Source organism: Salvia splendens, chromosome 16, assembly GCF_004379255.2.
Source record: "Salvia splendens isolate huo1 chromosome 16, SspV2, whole genome shotgun sequence".
Lineage (NCBI taxonomy): Eukaryota > Viridiplantae > Streptophyta > Magnoliopsida > Lamiales > Lamiaceae > Salvia > Salvia splendens.
In genome coordinates, this window is record NC_056047.1 from 14,626,972 (window position 1) to 14,651,799 (window position 24,828).

The window sequence follows — 24,828 nt, forward strand, 5'->3', positions numbered from 1 at the left end:
TTATTGAATAAAGAGGTGGCATCCAAACACTATGCAAAGGAGAGCAAGAAAACAAAGATCAACGTAGAAAAGATAATAGCAAACTACGGATCTTAATCTATAGTTAGTCATACCTAAAACTACTGAAAATTGTTGTCCATTTCTTTATAGATTCCACTATTTTAATTAAACGATGTTTAGACCTTGTAATTCTCGTTTTGTGGACCATGTTTTATATATGTCAGCTTGATGTTATTGTTACTATATATTATTTCATCTGTATTAATTTTTGGAGTCACTATGTACTAGTAATCCAGTTTATGCTGCATTGTACCAATTAGTAAAAAACAGAGCAGTCAAAACGTCGTTTGTACAATCATTATGCTGATATTTACAAATTTAAAGATTAACCGTACGATGATATGACCCAACAATACAATAACAATGACCCAAACTACACCTGTTCTTTTTTTCCATCCATTTTTCAGTCATTTGACAGAAAATCGCACTTAAAATGACGTAAAATCGGACTTTTGAATAAAAAAATTAGTAGTTTGAGTAAAACTGTACTCCGAAACACCTTGTAATGCTTTCCTCTTGTTTCCTGGCGACGAAATACCGTGTGATGATAATTACTCAATACATTGGGTCATGATAAATGAATATATGAGTCATAGCATCGTATGGTTAATTTGTGTCATAATAAACCAACATTCGAGTCATGACATAAAATTACTGAGTACCAGAATGTCTTATACAATTCTGATCAAAATGTTCATATCAAACAAACTGCACTAAAATACACAATTATTCTCATGTTTTTATCATATCAAAATAAACACAAAAGTATTACGAACGCATAATACACAAACAACAACCCAAACATCATCAGTTCTTTTGGGTCATAATAAACGAATATTTGAGTCATGGAAACGTATGGGTAAATTGGGTCATAATAATCCAATATTCAAGTCATGACATAAAACTACTGAGTACCAGAATGTCTCATACAAAACTGAACGAACTGAGTAATTTCAAACAACCTGACATTACAAATAAAATGGAGTCCAAAAAAAATTTTAACTAACGTTACTTCAAAAAAAAGAATACATGGTATCAAACTTCAGAATTTTTCTAGACCGCCGCTTTTCTTTTTCTTTGAATTTGTCGCAAGTCCTTGAATCGTGGTGACCCCACTCCTGACATTTCTTACATTGACGCAAAGGCTTGCTCTTAAGTTTCAAAGCCTTCTCCACTCTTGAGAGGAGTCTACTACCAGATCCCTTCGTGCTGACGACTTCAGGTGGTTGAACAACTACTTCCTGGGGTGCCTCTGCCCCATAAAATTCCTTAATTAGTTTCTAATAAGTGATAATAACGGTATGTCATGCTTAGTGCGAATTAAGGTCATACGAAATCATGTCATAATAATACTATTAATATGTCATGGTTGTAACAATATTAAAAGTTGAAAAAAAGTGCTAATAACAGTATGTCATACTTAGTGCGAATTAAGGTCATACGAAATTATGTCATAATAATACTATTAATAAGTCATGGTTGTAACAGTACTAAAAGTTAAAAAAGAACAAGTACACAAATAAGTGTTAATAACATTAGATCATGCTAAATACGGACTGAGGTCATAACAATTATATGTCATACTAAACCCATAGTTAAGTCATACATAGTACCTTCGAAAACATTTATGGACACTGACTAATGCAGAATCGGAGCATAACAACAAAATTACAGTCACAGAAACTGTTCTGAAGAAATTATGCAGACTGACTACGAAAATTAATCATACTAACGTAATATTCTATTAATTAAAATCATAACCTGTATTCTCAATAATGTCATTATAGGATGCTTGATTATCTACATGCGAAGTAGAAGGTGTTTCAGATTCCATTTTTGGAGTGAAGAAACGAGAATCTATACAAAGACATAAACAACAGATTTTGTAATCAGAACATTAAACAAAATCAATGAAAATACAGAAACTAAAACTCTGAGTTATATATTAACCGCCGGCTAAATTGAAAAAAAGGAGATGAACTTATATTATATATTGGATCTGGCAAAAAGAAGGTACAAAAATCTATGCCAGAAAAAAAAACTGACAAATGAAAGTTATCAAATCATGAAACAAAATCGATGAAAATTACAAAACTGAATTTATAGATTACAAAATGATAACAAACTGATGAAGTGAATAAGGAGATGAGAGAGCAATGGTACGGAGTATTAACTTACAGTTATATTGGATTTGGAGAAAAAATTGCCGATGAAGGATACAGACAGATGCGACGAGAGATTGATTCTGGATATTAACAAATCGAATATTCTGGAAACTACTTAATCACAAATAATAAATCTTCATGGAAAAAAGTATAATGGAAGATTAATGGTACATCGCTGAAGAAGATGAAGATACGAAGGAGATGAATTTGATGAATATTAACTCATAATTCACGCATATGATTTGTTAGTGGAAAGAGAAATAGCAAGATTATAGGAGTTGCCATAATAATCGAGATGTAGCTAATGACAATAGTAACCTTATTGAATTTTTAGTGAATAAAATAATAAGATTTAGGGAATTAATTGAGCCATTAGATCTTTTAATCTCAAGATGATCTCGCCAAATCCTAAGGATCACGTTTGGCCTGTATTTCTTTATTTAAAGCAATTCTTGTTTTGATCAAAATACTATATATATATATAATATGTGTGTGTCTCCTGCCAAGATTTTTTATTAAAGCCCCTGTCAAAATGTATTCCTGCGTCCGCCACTGATTGGTAATACATATCCGAAAAAGAAATATGGTATTCAAGAAAGAAGTTTTCAAGATGCTTGGTTTACAAAATTTCCATGGTTAGAGCATAGTGAATAAAAAAATGCAGTGTTTTGCTTTTGGTGCTATCTTTTCAAGCAATCAGATAAAGGATGTCGATATGCAGAAGATGCTTTTACAAAGACAGGCTTTAACAATTGGAAAAATGCACTAGAAAAATTCAATCAACATGTTGGGGCTGCAAATAGTTGTCACAATAATGCTCGAATTCAGTTTGAAGCTTTTCAAGATCAAAGGCACAGTGTGGCAAATGTATTTTGAGCAAATACTCGTAAGGCGGAGGTTGCATATCGTGTTCGGTTCACTGCTTCATTGGATGTGACTCGTTTTCATTTAAAACAGGTTTGCCTTTTCGTGGACACGATGAATCAACTAGTTCTTCAAATCTAGGTAATTTTCTTGAGTTACTTCAATGGCTTGGTCAACATAATGTCGATGTTTCCAAAGTGTTGGGTACAAATGCTCCTGCTAATAATCAGATGACTTCTCCACGAATTCAAAAGGAATTAGCAAATGCTTGTGCTTCAGAAGTCACACTTGCCATAGTTAAAGATATTGGGGATAGAGTTTTCACTATCTTGGTTGACGAGGCTCGAGATGTTTCATTGAAGGAACAAATGGGTGTTGTTTTAAGATACGTGAATAGTGAAGGATATGTGATTTAGATATTTATGGGATTGTACATGTAACTGACACTTGTTCTCGTTCTTTGAAAAATGCTATTGATGCTTTATTATCGAAGCATAATTTATCTCTATCCAGAGTGAGAGGTCAAGGATACGATGGAGCTTCAAATATGCGAGGTGAGTTCAATGGATTGAAATCTCTAATATTGCAAGAAAATCCTTATGCCATGTACATCCATTGTTTCTCTCACCAACTCCAATTGATAATTGTTGCTATTACTAAGGGTGTTAGAGTTACGAAGGATTCTTTTAACTATATCTCTATGATTGTGAATATGGTTGGGGCATCTTGTAAGAGAAAGGATCAACTTAGGAAGTTGCAACATGAAAGATTAGTTGCACAACTTAATGATGAAGAAGTGACTAGTGGAAGAGGTCAAAATCAAGAAAGTACTTTGGTAAGACCAGGAGACACTCGTTGGGAGCTCACATTACTCTACATTGCTTCGTTTATACTCTATGTGGCCTGTAGTTGAGAAAGTGCTGGAAATTGTTAGAGATGATGTCAGTATCCTTGATAATAGAAGTACTACTGAAGGCCTTATCGAAATGATGGATAATTATGAGTTTGTTTTTACTTTGCACTTGATGAAACACTTACTAGGAACTACAAATGAATTGTCTCATGCCCTACAACGGAAAGATCAAAACATTGTACAGGCTATATCATTGATCCAAAGTGTGAAACATCAATTGCAAAGTTTTAGGGATGATGGATGGGAAGCCATGTTAGACCAAACAAATAGATTTTGTGAGTTGCACAATATTTCAAAAGTTAATATAGAGGACATCATACCACGCCCTGGTCGAAAAAAGCATGGAGCAGAGTTGATCACAAACTTGCATCATTATCTGGTAGAGATTTTTTATCAGGTAATCTAATATTGTTATTCAAATTTTTATCGATATATTTACTTGTCATTAACTTATTGTGGCTGCAATGTTAAGGTGGTTGATTTAATTATACAAGAGATGAATAATCGGTTTTCTGAAGCTAGCACTGTCACGACCGCATTTTCTAAGGATAGAAAACACGGTTGATCGCGACTAGGGGTGGATTAAAGAAGCGGGGAAGAAAGGGGAAAACAATACACATCGGCCATAGCTCGAAACAAATGGGAATAGCTCGAATAAAATCAGAGTATCATTTCAACAATCAACAACTTCAAACGAAAATATCTCAACAATACACGAACTCAAAAGAAACAATATTTAGCGGTAGCATTTCGAGAGTAGAATAATGCTATGTATGAAGACACAACATATTCTAGACATTTGATAGACATTCTTCACTTTTATGCTCAACACCCACCGCGCTCGTCACCGCTCAACCTGCACATAGGGAAAACACATTCAGGGCTGAGTACTTGATGTACTCAGTGAACAAATGCCAAAACAATTTTATAAAAACAATTATATCATGCCACCATTGAGTGACCTCGGGGTTTTAACTTGAAAAGGCCCGAGACACTAAAAATATCCCAAACACAAACTTTCAACTCATCCTCAAATCCTTTTTCCTCATCATTTCAAAACACAACCATTTCTCCTTGATTTATTTAAGAAACTGCCATATATGTTCTTTAGGGTGCCGTGTAAGGGGCCACTTTCCACGAGCACGAAAACCGGCCAACCCGTTCGATGACTCACAGTCCTCATCATGTACACTAGTCTGAGTAGGGACGCACCCTTGCTAGGACCCGAATTCGATTAAACTCATAGTAGGGATTCACTCCCCACTAAATAATCATCATCTCAACAACCTCAACAACAACATCAACATCAACATCAACATCTGGTGAACGAGAATGTGGCCGCAAACTCGATCACTAGACCGACCGACCCAAAAGACGGCTCACGATCCCCATTGGTGTACACTAGTCCGAGTAGGGACTCACTCCCTAGTCAGACCCGATGTCGATTTCAATAGGTCTAGTAGGGACAACTCCCTTGCTAAACAAACAGATATGCAATTTCTCCAAAACAAAAACATGGCATGACATACCATTTGCAAACTTTATTTTTCCTCAAAATCATATTTAAAACATAAATCATTTTTCTGTCAAGGTCGAGCATCATCATATCACATCCACAAAGTCGAGCAATTCACAACCACTCAAAAGCTATCACGTTCACAACCAATTCACAACATATGACAATCACTTTCACACCTTAAACACATATATCACATTGCCATGGAATGAAATAATACTTGGCAATCACACCTAGAAAGCAATTCATCACTTTAAAAGATGCTCAAACCGGATATAATAAATCGCAAGCTCTTGAAAATAATTTAGTTCGAAAGCCCACCTCGACTGCTTAAAGGTGTCGCACTTGAGTATTTCTTCTTTCCGGATTAGAGTCTCACGGAACAATTCCCTTTAGATAAATAAAATAATAACACAACAATCAGCGCAAGAAAACTACTAATTAGAATGCATGCACCCTCATTAGAGTCTTTTATCTCGTTTCTCGGTTTTCGCATATTTTTGATTATTCGGCGGCCGCCCAAGACATCGCTTGAGACGCCGGTCGGCCGCTTACGCCCATAATTCCTCCGTTGGCTCCTCATATTTCCCTCCACGATATCGAATTAAAATCCCAAAATTATTTAAGCACATAAATTATCATCGAAATTATTTTCCCTCAAAAATATATTTATTTCGGACTTAGGATAAATTATTCGGGAACTAATTAAATAATTTCCCACGATTAATTTATCAGCCCAAGAATCAAATTAATTATTTACTTAGCCCAACTTAAATAAATCCTCCAATTTAATTATAAGGCCCAAATCCTTTTAAAATAACAAATGCCCAAATCTGAAAAAAAAAAAAAAAACAAATGGCCCACTTAAACTCCTCCCTCCTTCACGCCCCAAACTTCATCCCTCTCTATCTGTCTAATTCTCTTCGCCCAAAACGGGCAGTTCCAGGATCTCCGTCGCCGTCTCCAATTCCGCCAGAGCCGTCGGTCGTCTTCAGCGTCCAGCCACCGCCGCCAATCCGCCGGAAGAGCTGCTGCTGTCTCGCCGGGAGGACGCTGCTGTCGCCGCTGCACAGAGTCGTCGCTGCAGTTCGCCGCTGCTCCGTCTGCACAGAGCCGTCGGCTGCTGTTCGCCGCTGCTCCGTCGATGGTCGTGCAGCCCCGAAACATCACCGCAGCCCCCGATTCGTCCCGAAACTAACCCGAACAGCCCTGAAACCAACCCGATTTCAACCGAACAGATCGGTTATCATTCAAAGTATGCTTCTTTTCGTTTTTAGTAAACAATTTCACCGTGATGGGTGTTTGATTATTGGAGTTTGATTGGTGATGCTTGTTGATTGCATTATGTGGGAAGGGTATAGGATGATATGTCGTGAATAGAATGCTAAAAAAATTCATGCTTTAAAAACTGGGTAGAAATTATACCTTGGGCAGATTTTGAAAGACAACCGGTAGCTCTCTCTCTCTTCTCACGAATTTGGTTCTCGATTTCTTGAATTGAAGTTGTGAAGAAGAGGTCTTGGTTTTCTTGAACGAGTAGAATAGGAAAATAAACTGAATTTGGAGATTTAAAATAGAGGGATGGGTGGTTTGGATGTGAGAGAGATTTGGGGAGTGTGAACGGTTTTCCAACGTGGGTTGAGGGAAAGAAAATATGTGAGAATCTTTAATTAAATGATTTACTGACTTGGTGACCAAGTTAGATAAATTTGATTTTTTTTAAATTTTTTTTTCTGGGTTCTTACAAGCACCGACTTGCTAAAATGCATAGCGTGTCTTGATCCAAGAAATTCTTTCTCTGAATTCAATGAGCATCAAGTCATTCATATTGCTACTTTATATCCCGAGGACTTCTTTGCGAGCGAATGTTTACATCTTCCACGGCAAGTTAGTAATTTTATTGCTAATGTGCGGTGTGATCCTCAATTTGTTGCGCTTAGTGATTTGGGAAGTTTTGCTATGAAAATGGTCAAAACTAAGAAGCATTTAGTTTTTCCATTGGTCTATCGGATTATTGAGTTGGTCTTGGTTTTACCTGTTGCTACTGCTTCTGTTGAGATAGCATTTTCTGCAATGAATACTATCAAGACTGATGTACGAAATCGAATGGGAGACGAGTGGATGAATGACAGTCTAGTTGTGTACATTGAGAAGGATATTTTTTCAACGATTGATAACGAGCCGATCCTGCAGCGTTTTCAATCGATGAAAACACGTAGAATTCAGTTTCCACCGCTTTAGCAAACTGTATTATTCTTTTTGTCAAACTTGTTTTGGATTAATTTTATGTATTAGATATTTATTTATTTTTAGAATTTTTATTATTGTTTATATATATATATATATGGAGATGATCAAAATAAAAATGCATTTAAATCCAGAAATGCAGCCCAAATCTTGGTCATAGGATTAGATGATCTAATAGTCAATAATTAACCAAAAACACGGAAGGTCATAATTAAGCAATTTTAGGTCATATATAATATTTGGGTTCAATGTCATGCTAAGATCATTTTAGGTCATGCTTTGTTAGCATGACCTAAAAATTAACTAATTATGACCTAAAATTGTCATACGTATTATATTGTTCTGCGTTTTTGTATTTTTAAATCAATTTTGCATAGATCAAAACCATATATATATAATATATATGTATATATATGGGTGCATTATAATGATAACCCCAATTTCCGTAATAACCCTATAACTAAATCTGGACCACATATTTTTAAAATCACGTGGTCTAGATTCAAATTTAGATTTACTTCATAAAAAAAAGCGCGGGGGTAAATATGTCATTTCCCTCATGATAAAATTTACGTATCCAAATTTCGCTCATTTAATTTCTGAATTTGGCTCATTTTATCAGTCAGTCAAAAGTATCATTTTATCAACTCAGAGTATCATTCTATCCGGCAAAACTATCATTCTATGCAATATAGGTAACATATATCATTTTATCAGTCAGTCAAAAGTATCATTTTATCAACTCAGAGTATCATTCTATCCGGCAAAACTATCATTCTATGAAATAAACCTATCATTTTATCACAAAGCAGTAAACGTATCATTTTATCAACTCTGAGTATCATTTTTATAAGGTCACTGTCATTTTATCCGCTTAGATTATCATTTTATCATGTAAAAGTATCATTTTATTAAACAAAAATGTCATTTTATACACCAAAAATACATATCATTCTATCGGCTGAAAGTATCATTCTACCCGGCAAAACTATGATTCTATCGGCTGAAAGTATCATTCTATCCGACAAAACTATCATTTTATCAGTTTTATGTCATTTTGTCACGTTAAAGTATCATTTTATCAGCTTATATGCAATTTCTTCAGCTAAACTATCATTTTTATAAGGTTACTGTCATTTTATCCGCTTAGATTATCATTTTATCAGGTAAAATTATCATTTTATTAAACAAAAATGTCATTTTATACACCAAAAATACCTAGCATTCTATCGGCTGAAAGTATCATTCTACCCGGCAAAACTATCATTCTATCGGCTGAAAGTATCATTCTATCTGGCAAAAACTATCATTTTATCAGTTTTATGTCATTTTGTCACGTTAAAGTATCATTTTATCAGCTTATATGCAATTTCTTCAGCTAAACTATCATTTTTATAAGCTAACTGTCATTTTATCCGCTTAGATTATCATTTTATCAGGTAAAAGTATCATTTTATTAAACAAAAATGTCATTTTATACACCAAAAATACATATCATTCTATCGGCTGAAAGTATCATTCTACCCGGCAAAACTATCATTCTATCGACTGAAAGTATCATTCTATCCGGCAAAACTATCATTCTATGCAATAAACCTAACATATATCATTTTATCAGTCAGTCAAAAGTATCATTTTATCAACTCATAGTATCATTCTATCCGGCAAAACTAGCATTCTATGAAATAAACCTATCATTTTATCACAAAGCAGTAAACGTATCATTTTATCAACTCAGAGTATCATTTTTATAAGGTTACTGTAATTTTATCCACTTAGATTATCATTTTATCAGGTAAAAGTATCATTTTATTAAACAAAAATGTCATTTTATGCATACCTATCATTCTATCGGCTGAAAGTATCATTCTACCCGGCAAAACTATCATTCTATCGGCTGAAAGTATCATTCTATCCGGAAAAACTATCATTTTATGCAGTAAACCTAACATTTATAAGCTAAAAGTATCATTTTATCAACTCAAAGTATCATTCTATCCGGAAAAACTATCATTCTATGCAATAAACCTAACATATATCATTTTATCATTTTATCAGTCAGTCAAAAGTATCATTTTATCAACTCAGAGTATCATTCTATCCGGCAAAACTATCATTCTATGCAATAAACCTATCATTTTATCATTTTATCAGTCAGTCAAAAGTATCATTTTATCAACTCAGAGTATCATTTTATCCGGGAAAACTATCATTCTATGTAATAAACCTATCATTTTATTAGTCAGTCAAAAGTATCATTTTATCAACTCAGAGTATCATTCTATCCGGCAAAACTATCATTCTATGCAATAAACATATCATTTTATCATTTTACGTGATATTTGGCGAAATTCAGAAATTAAATCAGGGAAATGACAGTTTTACTCCCGCGCTTTTTTTTATGAAGTATATCTAAGTTTGAATCTCAAAACTATCATTCTATGCAATAAACCTATCATTTTATCATTTTACGTGATATTTGGCGAAATTCAGAAATTAAATGAGGGAAATGACAGTTTTACCCCCGCGCTTTTTTTATGAAGTAAATCTAAGTTTGAATCTAAACCGCATGATTAGAAATATGTGTGGTCCAGATTTGGTTATAGGGTTATTACGATATTTAGGGGTTATCATATGATCACGACTCTATATATATATATATATATATATATATATATATAGTCCCATTATTCACAAATCCACTCTTAAAGACCGAACTACCGAACCATACCAAATTAGGGTTTTTAGATCTAGTTTTTTATGGATGAGAGACACAAATTTATCAATTATTTTCGCCTTTATCACGAGCCTATTTTAATTCATCCGAAGGTAAATAAGTCATACTAACATGTTACGAAGATTTAACTTCATTCCAGTAGGTTTTTACTTCATTCCAGTAGGTTTTTACTTCATTTCAGTAGGATTATTACTTCATTCCAATACGTAAATGCGGTTTCGCCGTCGCGTGCCGTTCTTTCTCTCTACAATATCTATCACCACCGCCACAACACTGATATGGTGTAATAAACACATGGAATGATGCAATAAATTATTGGAATGAAGTATGTGTAGAAGCATTTGAAGTCCTACTGGAATGAAGTAAAAACCTTATCCAATGAAGTAATAATGTTTCTGAATGAAGTAATAAACTCACTTGAATAAATTGCATTTTTAATGTAAATAAAGTAAAAACTCAGGTCAATGAATTCAAATGAAACATATGTTGAATCATTTCGAAACCTACTGGAAGAAAGTAAAAACATGTTGTAGTTTCAAGGTATTACGTACGGAATGAAGTAATAAACCTATACAATGAAGTAAAATGGGCTTTTAATGAAGACCGAAAAATTTACACAGCAGCACATCTCATTAAAAAAATAGATCTAATGGCCCAGATTTGGTCTCTAGTTCGGTCTTTAAAATTGGTTCGACATTGATCACAACTCTATCTATATATATATATATATATATATTCATTTCCTTTTCCTATATTTCCTCCTTTTTCCTTCTTAATATCAGCAATTAGATTAGAGAAATTGACGGTCAAGATCAACATTGGGTAATTAATCCCGTGTTGCATTATTTGTCCTATTTTGTGCATTATGAGGGTACAATAGTAATCTAATAATGGCTGGAAACCGCTACGAATAATGCACCACATGGTCACGAGTAATGCATATAATTGCCTATATAATGTACAATATGTGAACTGCAATGCATACGAACAAGATGTGCTGTGTTATGATGTTTGACACACGTTTCTTGTTTCCCCTAAGGGTTTAATAAGCTTAGGGGCTAGGGTATAGTACGTAGACATGTATGTAATCTTCACATGGTAACGAGTAATGGATATAATTGACTATATAATGCACAATTTGTGAACTGCAATGCATACAAACAAGATGTGCTGTGTTATGATGTTTGACACACGTTTCTTGTTTCCCCTAAGGGTTTAATAAGCTTAGGGCTAGGGTATTGTGTATATGGGTTATTACATACATGTCTACGTACTATACCCTAGCCCCTAAGCTTATTAAACCCTTAGGGGAAACAAGAAACGTGTGTCAAACATCATAACACAGCACATCTTGTTCGTATGCATTGCAGTTCACAAATTGTGCATTATATAGTCAATTATATCCATTACTCATTACCATGTGAAGATTATATACGTGTCTACGTACTATACCCTAGCCCCTATGCTTATTAAACCCTTAGGGGAAACAAGAAACGTGTGTCCAAACATCATAACATGGTACATCTTATTCGTATGCATTGCAGTTCACATATTGTGCATTATATAGTCAATTATATGCATTACTCGTGACCATGTGGTGCATTATTCGCAGATATCAAAATGTGGCAGTTACTTTTCCGTCAAATGTCAATAATAACCCTGTAATGCATACAACCACCTTCTATAATGCAACACGGAACCAGTTTTATAGAATCAATCTGATATGTTGATGCCTTAGATCTAACGCGTAATATTAAGAAGGAAAAAAGATCTAAGATGTGAAAAGGAGAATAACACTCCCCTATATATATATAATATGTGTGTGTCCCCTGTCAAGATTTTTTAGTGAAACCCCTACCAAAATTTATTCCTACGTCCGCCATTACACACATTAATTGATGATCCAAACCATAAACAGAATAAATAGCAATCAAGAAACAAGACGCGATTGAAGTAGTTACACAACCATTCCAAATTGAATATGACTATCCAACAAAAGATGTTCCATCAGAGTTGGAGTATTCACATAGAACAACACTGTAGTTTTACATGGGGAATATTGATTCATAGTTTAGCATAATCGCGTCCATGGGCACCAAAACATCCTAAACTTATAGTACTATCAGTTAAATCAAATCATCGAATGCGACCAATTTTCCCCATAGCCTAGACGTCACGAGAAACACGACGATTTTATATTCAAGCACAAGCACTAGTCCAAAAAATTCGACCTTTGGTCCGGCATGTTGTTTCCTTTTGTTTCTTCTAAGGGTTAAATTTGGTCTGCGAATCCTTCTTCCCGGCCTCTGTGCTAGGCTGGAAGTTGAAGCCACCGCAAGAACTGAAGCCCAGGCCAGAGAATGACACTGGCGACGGATCAACAGCATTTTGTTTCTTCGATGATTCAGAATGGGATGGAAATTCGCTTTGGAAGTTGACGGGAGCATCAAAACTTGATTGCTTCAACCACACATCAGCCTCCTTGAAAGTGTCGTCGAATGGCTCCCTGAAGCAACTTGGAAATGTCACGGTATCCTCAAGCGGTAACTCCCCAGTGAGAGTCTTCAAGGCGAATTCCAACGGATTAGTCCATGAGTCCCCAAAATCGTAGCAAAGCTGCGAAACTTGTGATTGTTGACCATCAATGAATGAATTCGTACCAGCTGTCCCTGTCACACCTGGCTGCTCTGCTGGAATAGTTGAGCCCTCTGTAGGCGTAGGCTTTTCAAATTCTTTCGGCCGATTAGCATCTTGACAAGTTTCCATGCCTATAACTACTTGCTCTACAGCCTCTTTGGGTGGCTCGATACTTGATGACTGGGAAATATCTGAAGCCTTAAGTGGAGCAATCGGAGAAGCATCAACTACCTTAGCAGTTGATCCTCTCAGACCAGCCCTTAGAGAGGGTTCGTTCAAATCCAAGTTGATTTTCATCTCAGGTTCAGAACCTGCAAGCCTTTTCGAAGTTCGTGTTGGTGTGCTGCTGTTCTCCCTTCTTTTCTTGGGTTTTCTTGAGCCAATCTTATTTCTACACCCACTTTCTCGAAGCTGCTGATTGGTTGAGGGATCAGCCACAACGGCCATAACTCTAACGTCCTTTTTAGAGACATCATTTTCCGGTTCAAGCTTATTTCCTATTTCGGCACTCTTGATAGAATTTTCTTGATTAACTTGCTCACGTTCTAAAGTGTTGGTGTCTAATTCTGCTGAAACCTTCGTACCCGAACTTTCTGCGCCTGCACAAGACAATTCAACCGAACTAACAGAACTACACAAGTTTATTAAAGGTTAACAAGAAGCTCTAAATACTCCTTAATTTTATCTTAGAGTAGGAGTAGCTAGTTTTACTAGATTATTCTTACCACCATTTGACTCTTCACCAAGAAAAGGCTGTGTCTTGAGCTTAGCTGGAGTTGGAGACTGAACAGAAAAGAGGTATTTCAAAAACTAACTCCGCCAGCAATTGTGTTAATATGAAAAAGAATAAGAAGTTGGAAAAACAAATACAAAGATGCACGTAAAAAGCATGACGGTTTTAGCGGTATAGCTTTTTTAAACCATACCACTAAGTCCATCCACATCTTCGCACACATTTTGCATTCTGGCTCTTAATTGGGCTGCTTCCGACACACATTAAACGATAATGGCGTAATTTAAATTCAAAAGACTTTTTTATCGATATGAATTAAAATAAATTTTTACAAAAAAGACACCCAACCTCATCTAACACATGAGAAAATCTGTAGAAGACGACGCTCCTTCACGAAAAACAGTTTTTTATTGAAAACTCCATAACAATACCAGGTTACCTCACAAGTCATAAAACATATAAACATGTATTTATGAGCCTAAAAAAAAGACCCTGCTTTGCAAAGGAATGAAAATTCTAAAAGAAAATTAAAAAATAGGAGTAGAATATTAAAATGGCCTGAAATGATGGAATTCGGGATTTCAAGCATCACATCAAGAGTTGTGTCATCACATGGGAAAACTTTCCATGTGCTTTAATTGTATATAAAATTTCGACTAATGGGAGAAATTTCACATGTAAATGAACTTCAATTCATATGCCTATGGATCTATATGTGGCCATAGCATACCATGGAATTGAAGACTGGACTGGGGAGATGCACCAAAATGTATAGATGAGGATGACCAAGCAAGAAAACTCACAAGGTTTATGTTCTCAATTGATTTGATATCATCCAATTCCCTTTTCCGGGGTTTGCAGGCGCAGCTACCAATATCATTTGTTTCCAGATACCGCAAGGCATCTGGTTTAGAACGAAACATGTAACCGCTGACCGGATCTGTGTAAAACTGCATAGTAATATGATAACAGACGAGATTTTGAAAACGCAAACAGGGTATCACCATAAATAATGTCAGAATTGTCAAAAAGAAATTGAGAAATTTTTTTGAAGAGCTACCAAAAGGTTAAACAAATTAATTACCGGATCTTTTCTTATCCTATCCCCAGACTTGCTTGTCCTGATTTCTTTTATCCAGCCATCAGGCAGGTCCTTATCAGTTGACCACTCAACAGCTACCTACTTAACCTCGAAATGTCAGAAGCGAAATTCACTGGAGAGTTTTATCGGATCTAGAGTAAGTACTGAACTGATCACAGCACAAACCGTCACAAAAGAACTGATCTTCCTTTTCTTTTCACGAATGCCATCATTATTGGTCATGGATACGACCTGTGGTGACATCTCTGGAAATGGTTCACCCACATTGTCTATCTGAAAGAATAAGTAACACAGAATCAATACTACGAGAAGAATTATCAAATGGAACACAAATAAAGTTCAATAAATGAATCATCACAATACTAGCTTCTACAATACTAGCTTCTAATGATTAGTAAGTTGTAAAACTAAGCAGCTTCAAACAAAAAATCAATCTATTACTTCTCTTATCTCAAGGAAAAGTAACATAAGACATGCACAACCATATATTTAAAGCAAACTTTACATAACTTGATAAATGAGGCAGGCAAGGGGCTTTTTTTGCTCTCAAAGTTAACCTAGAAAACCTCAATGCATCAAAGGCTAAACTGCAGTATGGCCGTTCTGTTAGATCTAGGATGCATATAGAGCTCATCAAAGCACAAACCTTTACAACAGAGTTTCCCTTCCCACTATCTTCATGGCCGGCATCAGTATTTGTCATGGATTGGATCTGTTGCGACTGCTTTGGGACATTCTCATCCACATTATCAATCTGAAAAGATAAACAGCCAAATATATATTAGAAGAGAGTAGAATATCATTAGAAGAGAGTAAAATTATTAGCAAAAGGAATCATAAAGCAAATTCAACAAATGAAGCATCCATCTAGTATCTCCAAAAGTATAAACTTAATATTGAAGAACCATCCAGTCCATCACCTAACTCTTACTACTTTTTTTTTTTTTTTTTTTTTTTTTTTTAAAGAAATTAACTTCATATATTTATATCATATATATGAAGGAGGAAATTACAAATCAACTCCTATAACAAGGAGGAAAGACAAATTACGCCGCCCAGGGTTCGAACTCGAGACCTCCAGGATGGACGCGGTATCCAGCACCCTTTACCGCTAGGCCAAGGGGCTTGGATAACTCTTACTACTTACTTCAAGTACAAATAATTAATGAAATTATTTTTTATTTGAAACAAACTTTATGTAAAAAGTCTATGATCCAAAATGTGGCAGTTCATGCACGTTGTGCTTTCAAAGGCTAATCTAGAAATATTGAATCTGAAAAGCTTATTATTAATAATAAATGTTCCTATCAGATCTTTGTAAGTATCTGAGGTCATTAGAGCACAAACCTTTATAAGAGAGTCGGCCTTCCTTTTATTTAAAGAAATGCTACCAGTATTTCTGACAGGTGATATCTGCAGAGATGTGTCTGGAAGTGGCTCACCCACTTTGTCAATCTGATAAAATTGTTAGCATCCAGAAATTATAAGATGAAAACAATAAATATCAAGAATCGATGCTCTAAAACTATCAAATCACAAACCAAACTTTTACCATTGAAGCATCCATCTAGTGTCTCCTAAAATCAACTATAACTAAAAAACTTGAACTAATGAATGCATTCTCTTATCTCAAGACAACTAAAAATGAACAAACAGTATATATATTGAAGCAAACTAAATATGTAATGGAACCACGCATAAAAAAATATCAATGATCGGTAGATAAATCAATAATTGCTTGCCTATATTGCAAATTCGACATGAGTTTTGAAGCATTGCAATAATACCACCTTCTGATGATTATTTTTAGCAAATTGTTCTTGAAACAGCTAGTTTCATAAATGAAATGCTATTGTTCTAACACTAATGAATGTACACTTTGCTTCGAATGGAAAGGTGGTGGTGCAGTGGTGGTATTATTCAAACATTTTAGAATTTGCAGAAATATGGCAAAAGTCATGATTTATTTAGCAATTATCCCTAATATTAAGATAATCATACTTAAGCTTATTAATTTGTCACTGCAAAAGAACATATATTCTTTTTAACAACTTCATAGATCAAATGTGAACTATTTTAATAAGGGGAGGACCTTCATCCTCTCATAAAAAGGGCAAGACCTTCATGAACCATTTGGAGATTGGTCACCAAGATTGACCTTAGCAAGTTACAAATTATTCACTAATGGTTTCCCTTATCTTTTTCCCAAAAGTGTTGGCGACAAATCCAATTCAGTATTGACGAAAAAATGTCCAACTTTACATCCTTCTCCAGGGACTAAATGCACTAGATGAGCAATATAGGATTAAATCAATTCAAGAGCAATGATTTACTAAAAGATCAGTGCATACTTTATCTTGCTTAGTCATGATGTCAGTACAGGCTATGTTATCCAAGTATCGAGTGACAGATGGCTTGGAATAAAATTTTCTTCCAGTTGACGATTCTGTATATATCTGCAAGGATACAAGAATGAGCAGGCAAAAACACCATATGTAAGAAATTCAATGTTGTAATAACTCTGTAGTAAATGATTAAAGATAAAGACAAAAGCTAACTCGTAGCCGAACTTCATAATAAAACAGGGAATTAAATTAAGAAACCCCTCGAAAGAATGTCCAAGAAATAGCTTTACACCAAGAAGGGATGGACAGACTAAATATAATAAAGGCTGAACATAAATTCAAGTCCCTAGTCCTTAGTCCCAAAAACTGCTGAGTCCATCTGATGCATATATTCGAGAGAAACTTCAACTACACAGATACAAGGGCAGCAGCTAAGACACATGACAAGAGAGATTTATTATAAAAAGGTATAAAAAATTACTAATTGCAGAAATTTGGCAATTTGCTGGCCTTTCAATTGTGTTCTTTCAAGCTTCAGAGATTTCAATATAAGGAATACATTGGTAACGATTAAAAACGGAATTGCTCATTATGTGTACTACAGACCTTGTAAGATAATCCCTCTGTTGAGCCGCGCTTTCTTCCTCTTTCTTCCACTGTCCATCCACTTGGCAACCATGCATAATCATTTGTTTTTTCTGATATCTATAAAAGGTACATTTAGACACAGAACAAATGTGCAGAAGAATAGAACATCTCCAATCAATTAGTGCGAAATTCTACCGCATCAACTTTGGTAACTAAAGAGGTCCCACTGTCATCAGCATTTTTCGTTTGAGGTGCAACAAGCAGAATATTGTTGTTTTCTTCAGCACAATGAATGACCTCATTCTTGGAATTATATTTCTTACTGGTTGCAACATTGAGATAGTACTGCAACAATAAGACACGATATTAGTGAAGATTCTTTTAATTTTTTTAATTTTTTATTATTATGGTTTCAAATATTTGATTCCTTTTACTGTTGGGAGAAGTGAATGGGTGAGGGTCTGAACCCCCAACCATAACGTGACACATCAGTTCTAATTTTTCAAATTGACATCACCTTTTACTTCTTCAGGACTATGTCTGCAATAAGCCAAAATATCACATGGTGATAAACCTAAATGGGTAGCATAGAGAAAATGAAATTCATCCAACCAGCCAACCATCAACCCATAAAAGTAAAGGAATCACCAGATCTTGCTTCATGTCATCTATTTATTTAACAAGCTTTACACATCGCAGAGGTTGCTAGAATTAGTTGATACGCATACATATACGATGCTAGGAAGAAGAATGATGGCGGACTGGTGGTTATGACTATTGACTTCTAAAGATAATCCATTATTTGTAGAATTGAAGTGTTGACCTTAATCATGTACTCCAAATTTACCTAATTACCGATAGTATGAAGCATACATTCCACTTTGGGATATATTTTGTCATTAGTACACTCCATATCCACCGAAATTACAGCAATTTCACAATGCTGCATGGTTAATTCAGAAACTTGTGGGATTAATAGGTGGCTAATGAGATTCTAATACAACCTACTCCTTGAGCATACGCCAATGGAAACTCACAAGTCTTGGGATTCTTTAAGAGGCAAAAGCTCGCTTATAAATTGAACCACTCATTTTTTACTAGTTCATAGCCTTTGTCATTGTATTAAACTACCTACAATAAATATAATAAATGCATATTTTCTCTCTTATCTCAAGACAACTAAAAAATGAACAAACCGTATCTATATTGAAACAAACTAAATATGTGATGGAACCACGCATAAAAAAATATCAATGATAAGTAGATAAATCAATAATTGCTTGCCCATTTTGCTAATTCCATAATTCAAAATTAGCTCTAAAGCATTGCAATAATACCACCTTCTGATGATTATTTTTAGCAAATTCAACATCCCAATGTTTTCAGCAAATTGTCCTTGAAAAAGCTTAGTTTAGTTCATGAAATGCTATTGTTCTAACTCCTAACACTAAATAGAATTACGAATGTATACTTTGCTTTGAATGGAAATGTGGTGCAGTGGTGGTATTATTTAAATATTATACTCCCTCCGTCCCGCACTACTCGCACGTATTTCCTTTTTGGGCGTCCCAAGTTACTTGCACTCTTTCCATTTTTAGTAAAAATTTTCACCTATAGCCGTCATTTTTTACTTTCCTATACACTCATTCCTTAATCTCCGTGCCGAAAAGGAAATGAGCGAGTAGCTCGGGACGGAGGGAGTATAATTTACAGAATTTGGCAAAAGTCATGGTTTATTTAGCAATTATCCCTAAAATTAAGATAATTATACTTATGCTTATTAATTTGAAACTGAAAAATTACATTATTCTTTTTAACAACTTCATAGATTAAACGTGAACCATATTTATAAGGGAAGGACCTTCATCCTCTCACAAAAAGTGCAAAGCCTTCATAAACCATTGGAATATTGGTCACCAAGATTAACTTTAGCAAGTTAAAAATTATTCACCCATGTTTTCCCTTATCCTTTTCCCAAAAACCGGCCAATATCACATCCTTCTACAAGGACTAAATGCACAAGAAGAGCAATATAGGATTAAATCAGTTCAAGAGCAGTGAAATACTAAAAGATCCAGTGCATACTTTATTTTGCTCAGTCGTGATGTCAGAATGGGCTATGTTATCCAAGTATCGAGTGACAGATGCCATCGAATAAAATTTTCTTCCAGTTGACGATTCGGTATATATCTGCAAGGATACAAGAATGAGAGGGCAAAAGCACCATATGTAAGAAATTCAATGTTTATACTGAGTGTAAGTAGAACAATGTAACTTGTAAGATAACTATGTAGTAAATGATTAAAGATAAAGATAAAAGCTATTAACTCGTAGCCGACACTTCATAATAAAACAGGGTTAAATTAAGAACCTCCCAAAAGAATGTCCAAGAAATAGCTTTACACCAGGAAGGGATGGACAGACAAAATGTAATAAAGGCTGAACATAAATACAAGCCCCTAGCCCTTAGTCCCAAAAACTGCTGAGTCCATCTGATGCATATATTCAAGAGAAACTTCAACTACACAAACACAAGAGTGCCAGCTAAAGCCACGTGACAAATGAGGTATATTATAAAAAGGTATAAAAATGACTAATTGCAGAAATTTTGCTATTTGGTGGCCTTTTCAATTGTGTTCTTCTGAGCATCGGAGATTTCAATATTGGGAATACACTGGTAAGCATTAAAAAACGAAACTATTCATTATGCATACTACAGACCTTGTAAGATATTCCCGCTGTTGAGCCTCTCTTTCTTCTTCTTTCTTCCACTGTCCATCCATTAGGCAACCGTGTAGAATCATTTGTTTTTCCTGATATCTACAAAAGGTACCTTTAGACACAGAACAAATGTGCAGAAGAATAGAACATCTCCAATCAATTAGTGTGGAAATCTACCACATCAACTTTGGCAACCGAGGAGGGCCCATTGTCATCAGCATTTTTCTAGGTGGACCGTGGATCATTTCGAGAATGTTTTATATTTTGGTAACAACACTCGATTAAAGAATGGAAGCAAATTCTTTTTAACAGTCATGTTTAACTAAGAAAAATTGATCTCATACTGATACTTCCTGCTTGAACGAGTCCCTAGCTACTTTTTATGCTTTTTATCAACAGTCACTAGCACATTTTGAAGCTCCTTGAAAATTTAAGTCGTGTTTCTCTGTCCTTTATTAGTTACATCACTCCAAGTCCAAGTGCTCGCCCCCATAAAAGGGGGATTCAAACATAAAAAGTTAAATGCACACCAATCTAAGTTTTTAGACCCATTGCTTCCACTTCTATTTTTCTTTATAATTATACGGATACCCTCATTTATGAAAATTTAAAGCAAGTTTTTATAGATTTACAATTCCATAAAGGAAAGGAATCACCAGATGTCGCTTCATGTCAGCTATTTATTTAACATGCTTTACACATGAATTATTAATATATAGCAAGGGTTGCTAAAATATGCTAATACGTGTACATATATGTTGCTAGGAAGAAGAATGACGGCAGTTATTACTCCCTCCGTCCCACAAAGATTGTCCTATTTTTTCATTTCCGTCCGTCACACAAAATTTGTCCCATTTCACTTTTTGCCATTTTTGGTAGTGGACCCCATATTCCACTAACACATTCTTACTCACATTTTATTATAAAACTAATATATAAAAGTAGGACTCACATTCCACTAACTTTTTCAACTCACTTTTCATTACATTTCTTAAAACCCGTGCCCGGTCAAAGTGAGACAATCTTTGTGGGACGGAAGGGAGTATTATTGAGTTTTAAATATAGTCCATTATTTGTAGAAATGAAGTGCTAAACTTAATCGCGTAGGTCCAATACCCTCACTGTCCAATTACATACAGCATAAAGCATACATTCCACTTTGGGATATATGTTTCTAATAGAAATAGTACACTCACTCCACATCAACTGAAATGACTGCAATAATGCTGCACGGCTAATTCAGAATCTTATGGGATCAATATGCGGCTAATGAGATTCTAACAACGTACTCCTCAGTCCTCCCAGCATATGCCAATGGAGAACTCATAAGTCCTGGGATTCTTTAAGGGGTAAAAGCTCGCTTAAAAATTGCACACTCATTCTTTAGTTCATAGCCTTTGCTTTTATATTAAACTACCTACCATAAATGTAAGAGTTTCAGCTCAAAAGAAGACCCGCCAACTTCCCAAAGTATAACAATCTAGCATATGAAATCTGCAAAATTCAGCTTATTTCTACAAGACCACTGCCGACTGAAAGAAAGGGAATTAAATTGGCCAATCCACCAATTCTCTCTAACCATGCAATCCCAACACAAGAAAAACAAAGTCGGTTCACATATACAGATATGCTCTACAATACTTATAAGCTCATAAAAATAACAACTTTACACCACCAAACATTCATATGTCTCGGTTTTAAATCAATCCATATAACAGAAGGCCAATAGGAATGAAATTCAAGTCAATATAGCTACTCCCAACTTCAACATGCAACCATTCAATTCGACCAAGTCGAGTAACGATACAAAACCTAATTTTGATTGGAAGATACCAAAGCCATATAGTTTTAAAGGCACAATAACTCCACGGATTCAATTACACACTTGCAAAAACCAAGATTCCTTTCCATTTTTCATCCAACAGTGAACTAAAATTTCAATTTTATTTCCCACACAAGCTGAAAATAAAATAACCAAGTGAAGTGATTACCTTAACTTTGTTCCCAGACCTGTAGTTAGTCTTGACCATGAAGCCAGGAGGAAGCCACTCAGGCGAGTCCGTAGCGACCATTTCCGCCAAAATTCGGAGAGTAAAACCCTTTGTTGAAATTTCCGGTGATGGTCGGAAAATTTTCTGATTAAAGAAAGATTTTGTTTGTGTGGGAAATAGAGGAAAATCATTATTTATATGGGTTGAAAATTGAAATTGAGGAAGGTGGGCAAATCGAAAAAAGTGTTGATAGGATACACGTGGTTATATATACTCTGCTACAGTTGGAGAGTTGGACCGGAAAAAAAAATCTCACTCACTTTTTTATTTTGTGGATTATTTTTTGTTAATTTTAATAAAACTAATAATAGTCTTAAGAAAGAATATGATTTCAGATTAATTAAAGGTTTTACTAAACAACCGTTAGCAAATGAACCAAACATTATTTAAATTAAAGTTACGAGAAGCTACTTTATAGTAACCGACTAACATCAATTTTCAATTAGTACTTTATTAAGAGCACCCACAACGGTGGACGGACGGCGTCCGTCCGTGCCAGCGGCACGGAAGACGTCGTCCGCCGCTGGCACGGCGCTGCTCGATGCATCGAACACGTCCGTGCCATCGAGCAGGTGACGTGTCAACGGCTGATTGGGCAACGGCATAGCCGTTGCATTTGAATATTTTTATTTTTATTTTTATTTTCAAAAATTCGGTTTTTAATTATAAAAGTCGATTAAAAATAAAAAAAAATTATTTTCCCAATCCCAAAAAAATGGCCGCTTTTTTGTCCGTTTTTCTGTATTTTTTTATTTTTTTCCCCAAAATCATCTATAAATACGCACATTCATCATCCATTTTTCACATCAAATTATCTCTCATTCATATTTTTCATACAACTTATCTACACATTCATCTCTCACTCAAAACCTCAAATGGATTTCACCCATCTTATTGCGAAAGCGGAGCGCGAAGAACAAGAATACTACGAACAACATCGAGCCGCTTATGGTGCATATGTCGCAGCGAATACCCCTGCCCCTCCTCCTCAACCAACTAGATCAACTCGCCAATACATCCATCGTGACCGGGAGGGAGCCCACGAAAGGCCCGTTGCCGACTATTTTGTCTACCAGCCGCGGTTTCTAGCGGATTACTTCAGGCGCTGTTTTCGCATGTCAAAGCGCCTGTTTATGCGTATTGTCAACACATTGTCCGCCCGTGTTGAATTCTTCCAAACAGGTCTAGATGCAGTCGGCCGGCAAAGTATCACGCCGCTGCAGAAGTGTACGTGTGCCATCCGACAACTCGCTACTGGGCAAACGACCGACCTCTTCGACGAGTATTTGCATATCGGTGAGTCCACTGGAATCCTTTGTCTTTAAAAATTTTTGCGATGGCGTTCGTACAGCTTTCGGTGATGAATTCCTTCGAGCACCCACCACCGATGATTGCCAACGGTTGCTTCGTCTTCACGAATTAGTCCATGGCTTTCCCGGAATGCTTGGCAGCATTGACTGCATGCATTGGGGGTGGAAGAATTGCCCGACTGCTTGGAGGGGCAACACTTAAGCGTCCACAAAGGTGGCGGCCCAACACTTATCCTTGAGGCGGTCGCCGACTACCGCCTATGGATTTGGCATGCATATTTCGGTGTTGCCGGATCCAACAACGACTTGAACGTGTTCTATTCTTCACCCCCTCTTCAATGATGTGTTGAATGGTGTAGCACCGGCGATCGACTTCACCGTCAACGGAAATACATACCATATGGGTTACTATCTCGCCGATGGTATCTACCCTAGGTGGTTGACTTTCGTGAAGACGCTCAGCAACCCGCAAGACCCGAGACGGGTTCTTTTTGCGCAGCGTCAAGAGTCCGCGCGGAAAGACGTCGAAAGAGCCTTTGGGGTCCTTCAAGCTCGATTCAACATTGTGAAGGCCTCGGCTCGGCTGTGGTACTTGAACAATATCGCCGACATCATGTACACGTGTATTATCTTACACAACATGATTATAGCCGACGAATGACCGAGGGCGCCTAGCTTCTACGACGTGGATGAAGCCGGAAGCTCAAGCGCGAGCTCTCCCCCACGTCGAGGTGTGCATACGACGGTGGGTGAGAGGATCCAAACAAGACACACAATGCGCGATACCCGAACCCACATTGAGCTACAAGAAGACCTAATCAAACACATGTGGGCGAATT

The 24,828-nt window shown here is 35.9% G+C and overlaps 1 protein-coding gene and 1 long non-coding RNA gene across 4 annotated transcripts; both read right to left on the reverse strand.

Annotated features, from left to right (window-relative positions):
- Positions 1 to 6,288: 6,288 nt before the first annotated feature.
- LOC121769903 lies at positions 6,289 to 7,845 on the reverse strand. Its single transcript, XR_006043714.1, has 2 exons — positions 6,944 to 7,845; positions 6,289 to 6,727 (listed from the first exon to the last, which is right to left on the reverse strand). It is a non-coding gene; the product is annotated as an uncharacterized LOC121769903 (long non-coding RNA).
- A 4,605-nt stretch (positions 7,846 to 12,450) lies between these two features.
- On the reverse strand, positions 12,451 to 22,834 carry LOC121771810. Of its 3 annotated transcripts, none has more exons than XM_042168698.1 (13): positions 22,620 to 22,834; positions 20,629 to 20,727; positions 19,993 to 20,097; positions 18,103 to 18,252; positions 17,926 to 18,024; positions 17,326 to 17,430; positions 16,322 to 16,429; positions 15,621 to 15,728; positions 15,140 to 15,247; positions 14,957 to 15,052; positions 14,676 to 14,822; positions 13,865 to 13,922; positions 12,451 to 13,738 (listed from the first exon to the last, which is right to left on the reverse strand). In XM_042168698.1, exons 1-13 carry the CDS (start codon positions 22,698 to 22,700, stop codon positions 12,768 to 12,770), a joined length of 2,235 nt encoding a protein of 744 aa, XP_042024632.1. In that variant the 5' UTR covers positions 22,701 to 22,834; the 3' UTR covers positions 12,451 to 12,767. The 3 variants fall into 3 exon arrangements, with proteins under 3 accessions (XP_042024632.1, XP_042024633.1, XP_042024634.1); XM_042168699.1 differs by having other exon boundaries at positions 20,629 to 20,720; positions 22,620 to 22,754; XM_042168700.1 differs by lacking the exons at positions 17,926 to 18,024; positions 18,103 to 18,252; positions 19,993 to 20,097.
- Positions 22,835 to 24,828: the final 1,994 nt, after the last annotated feature.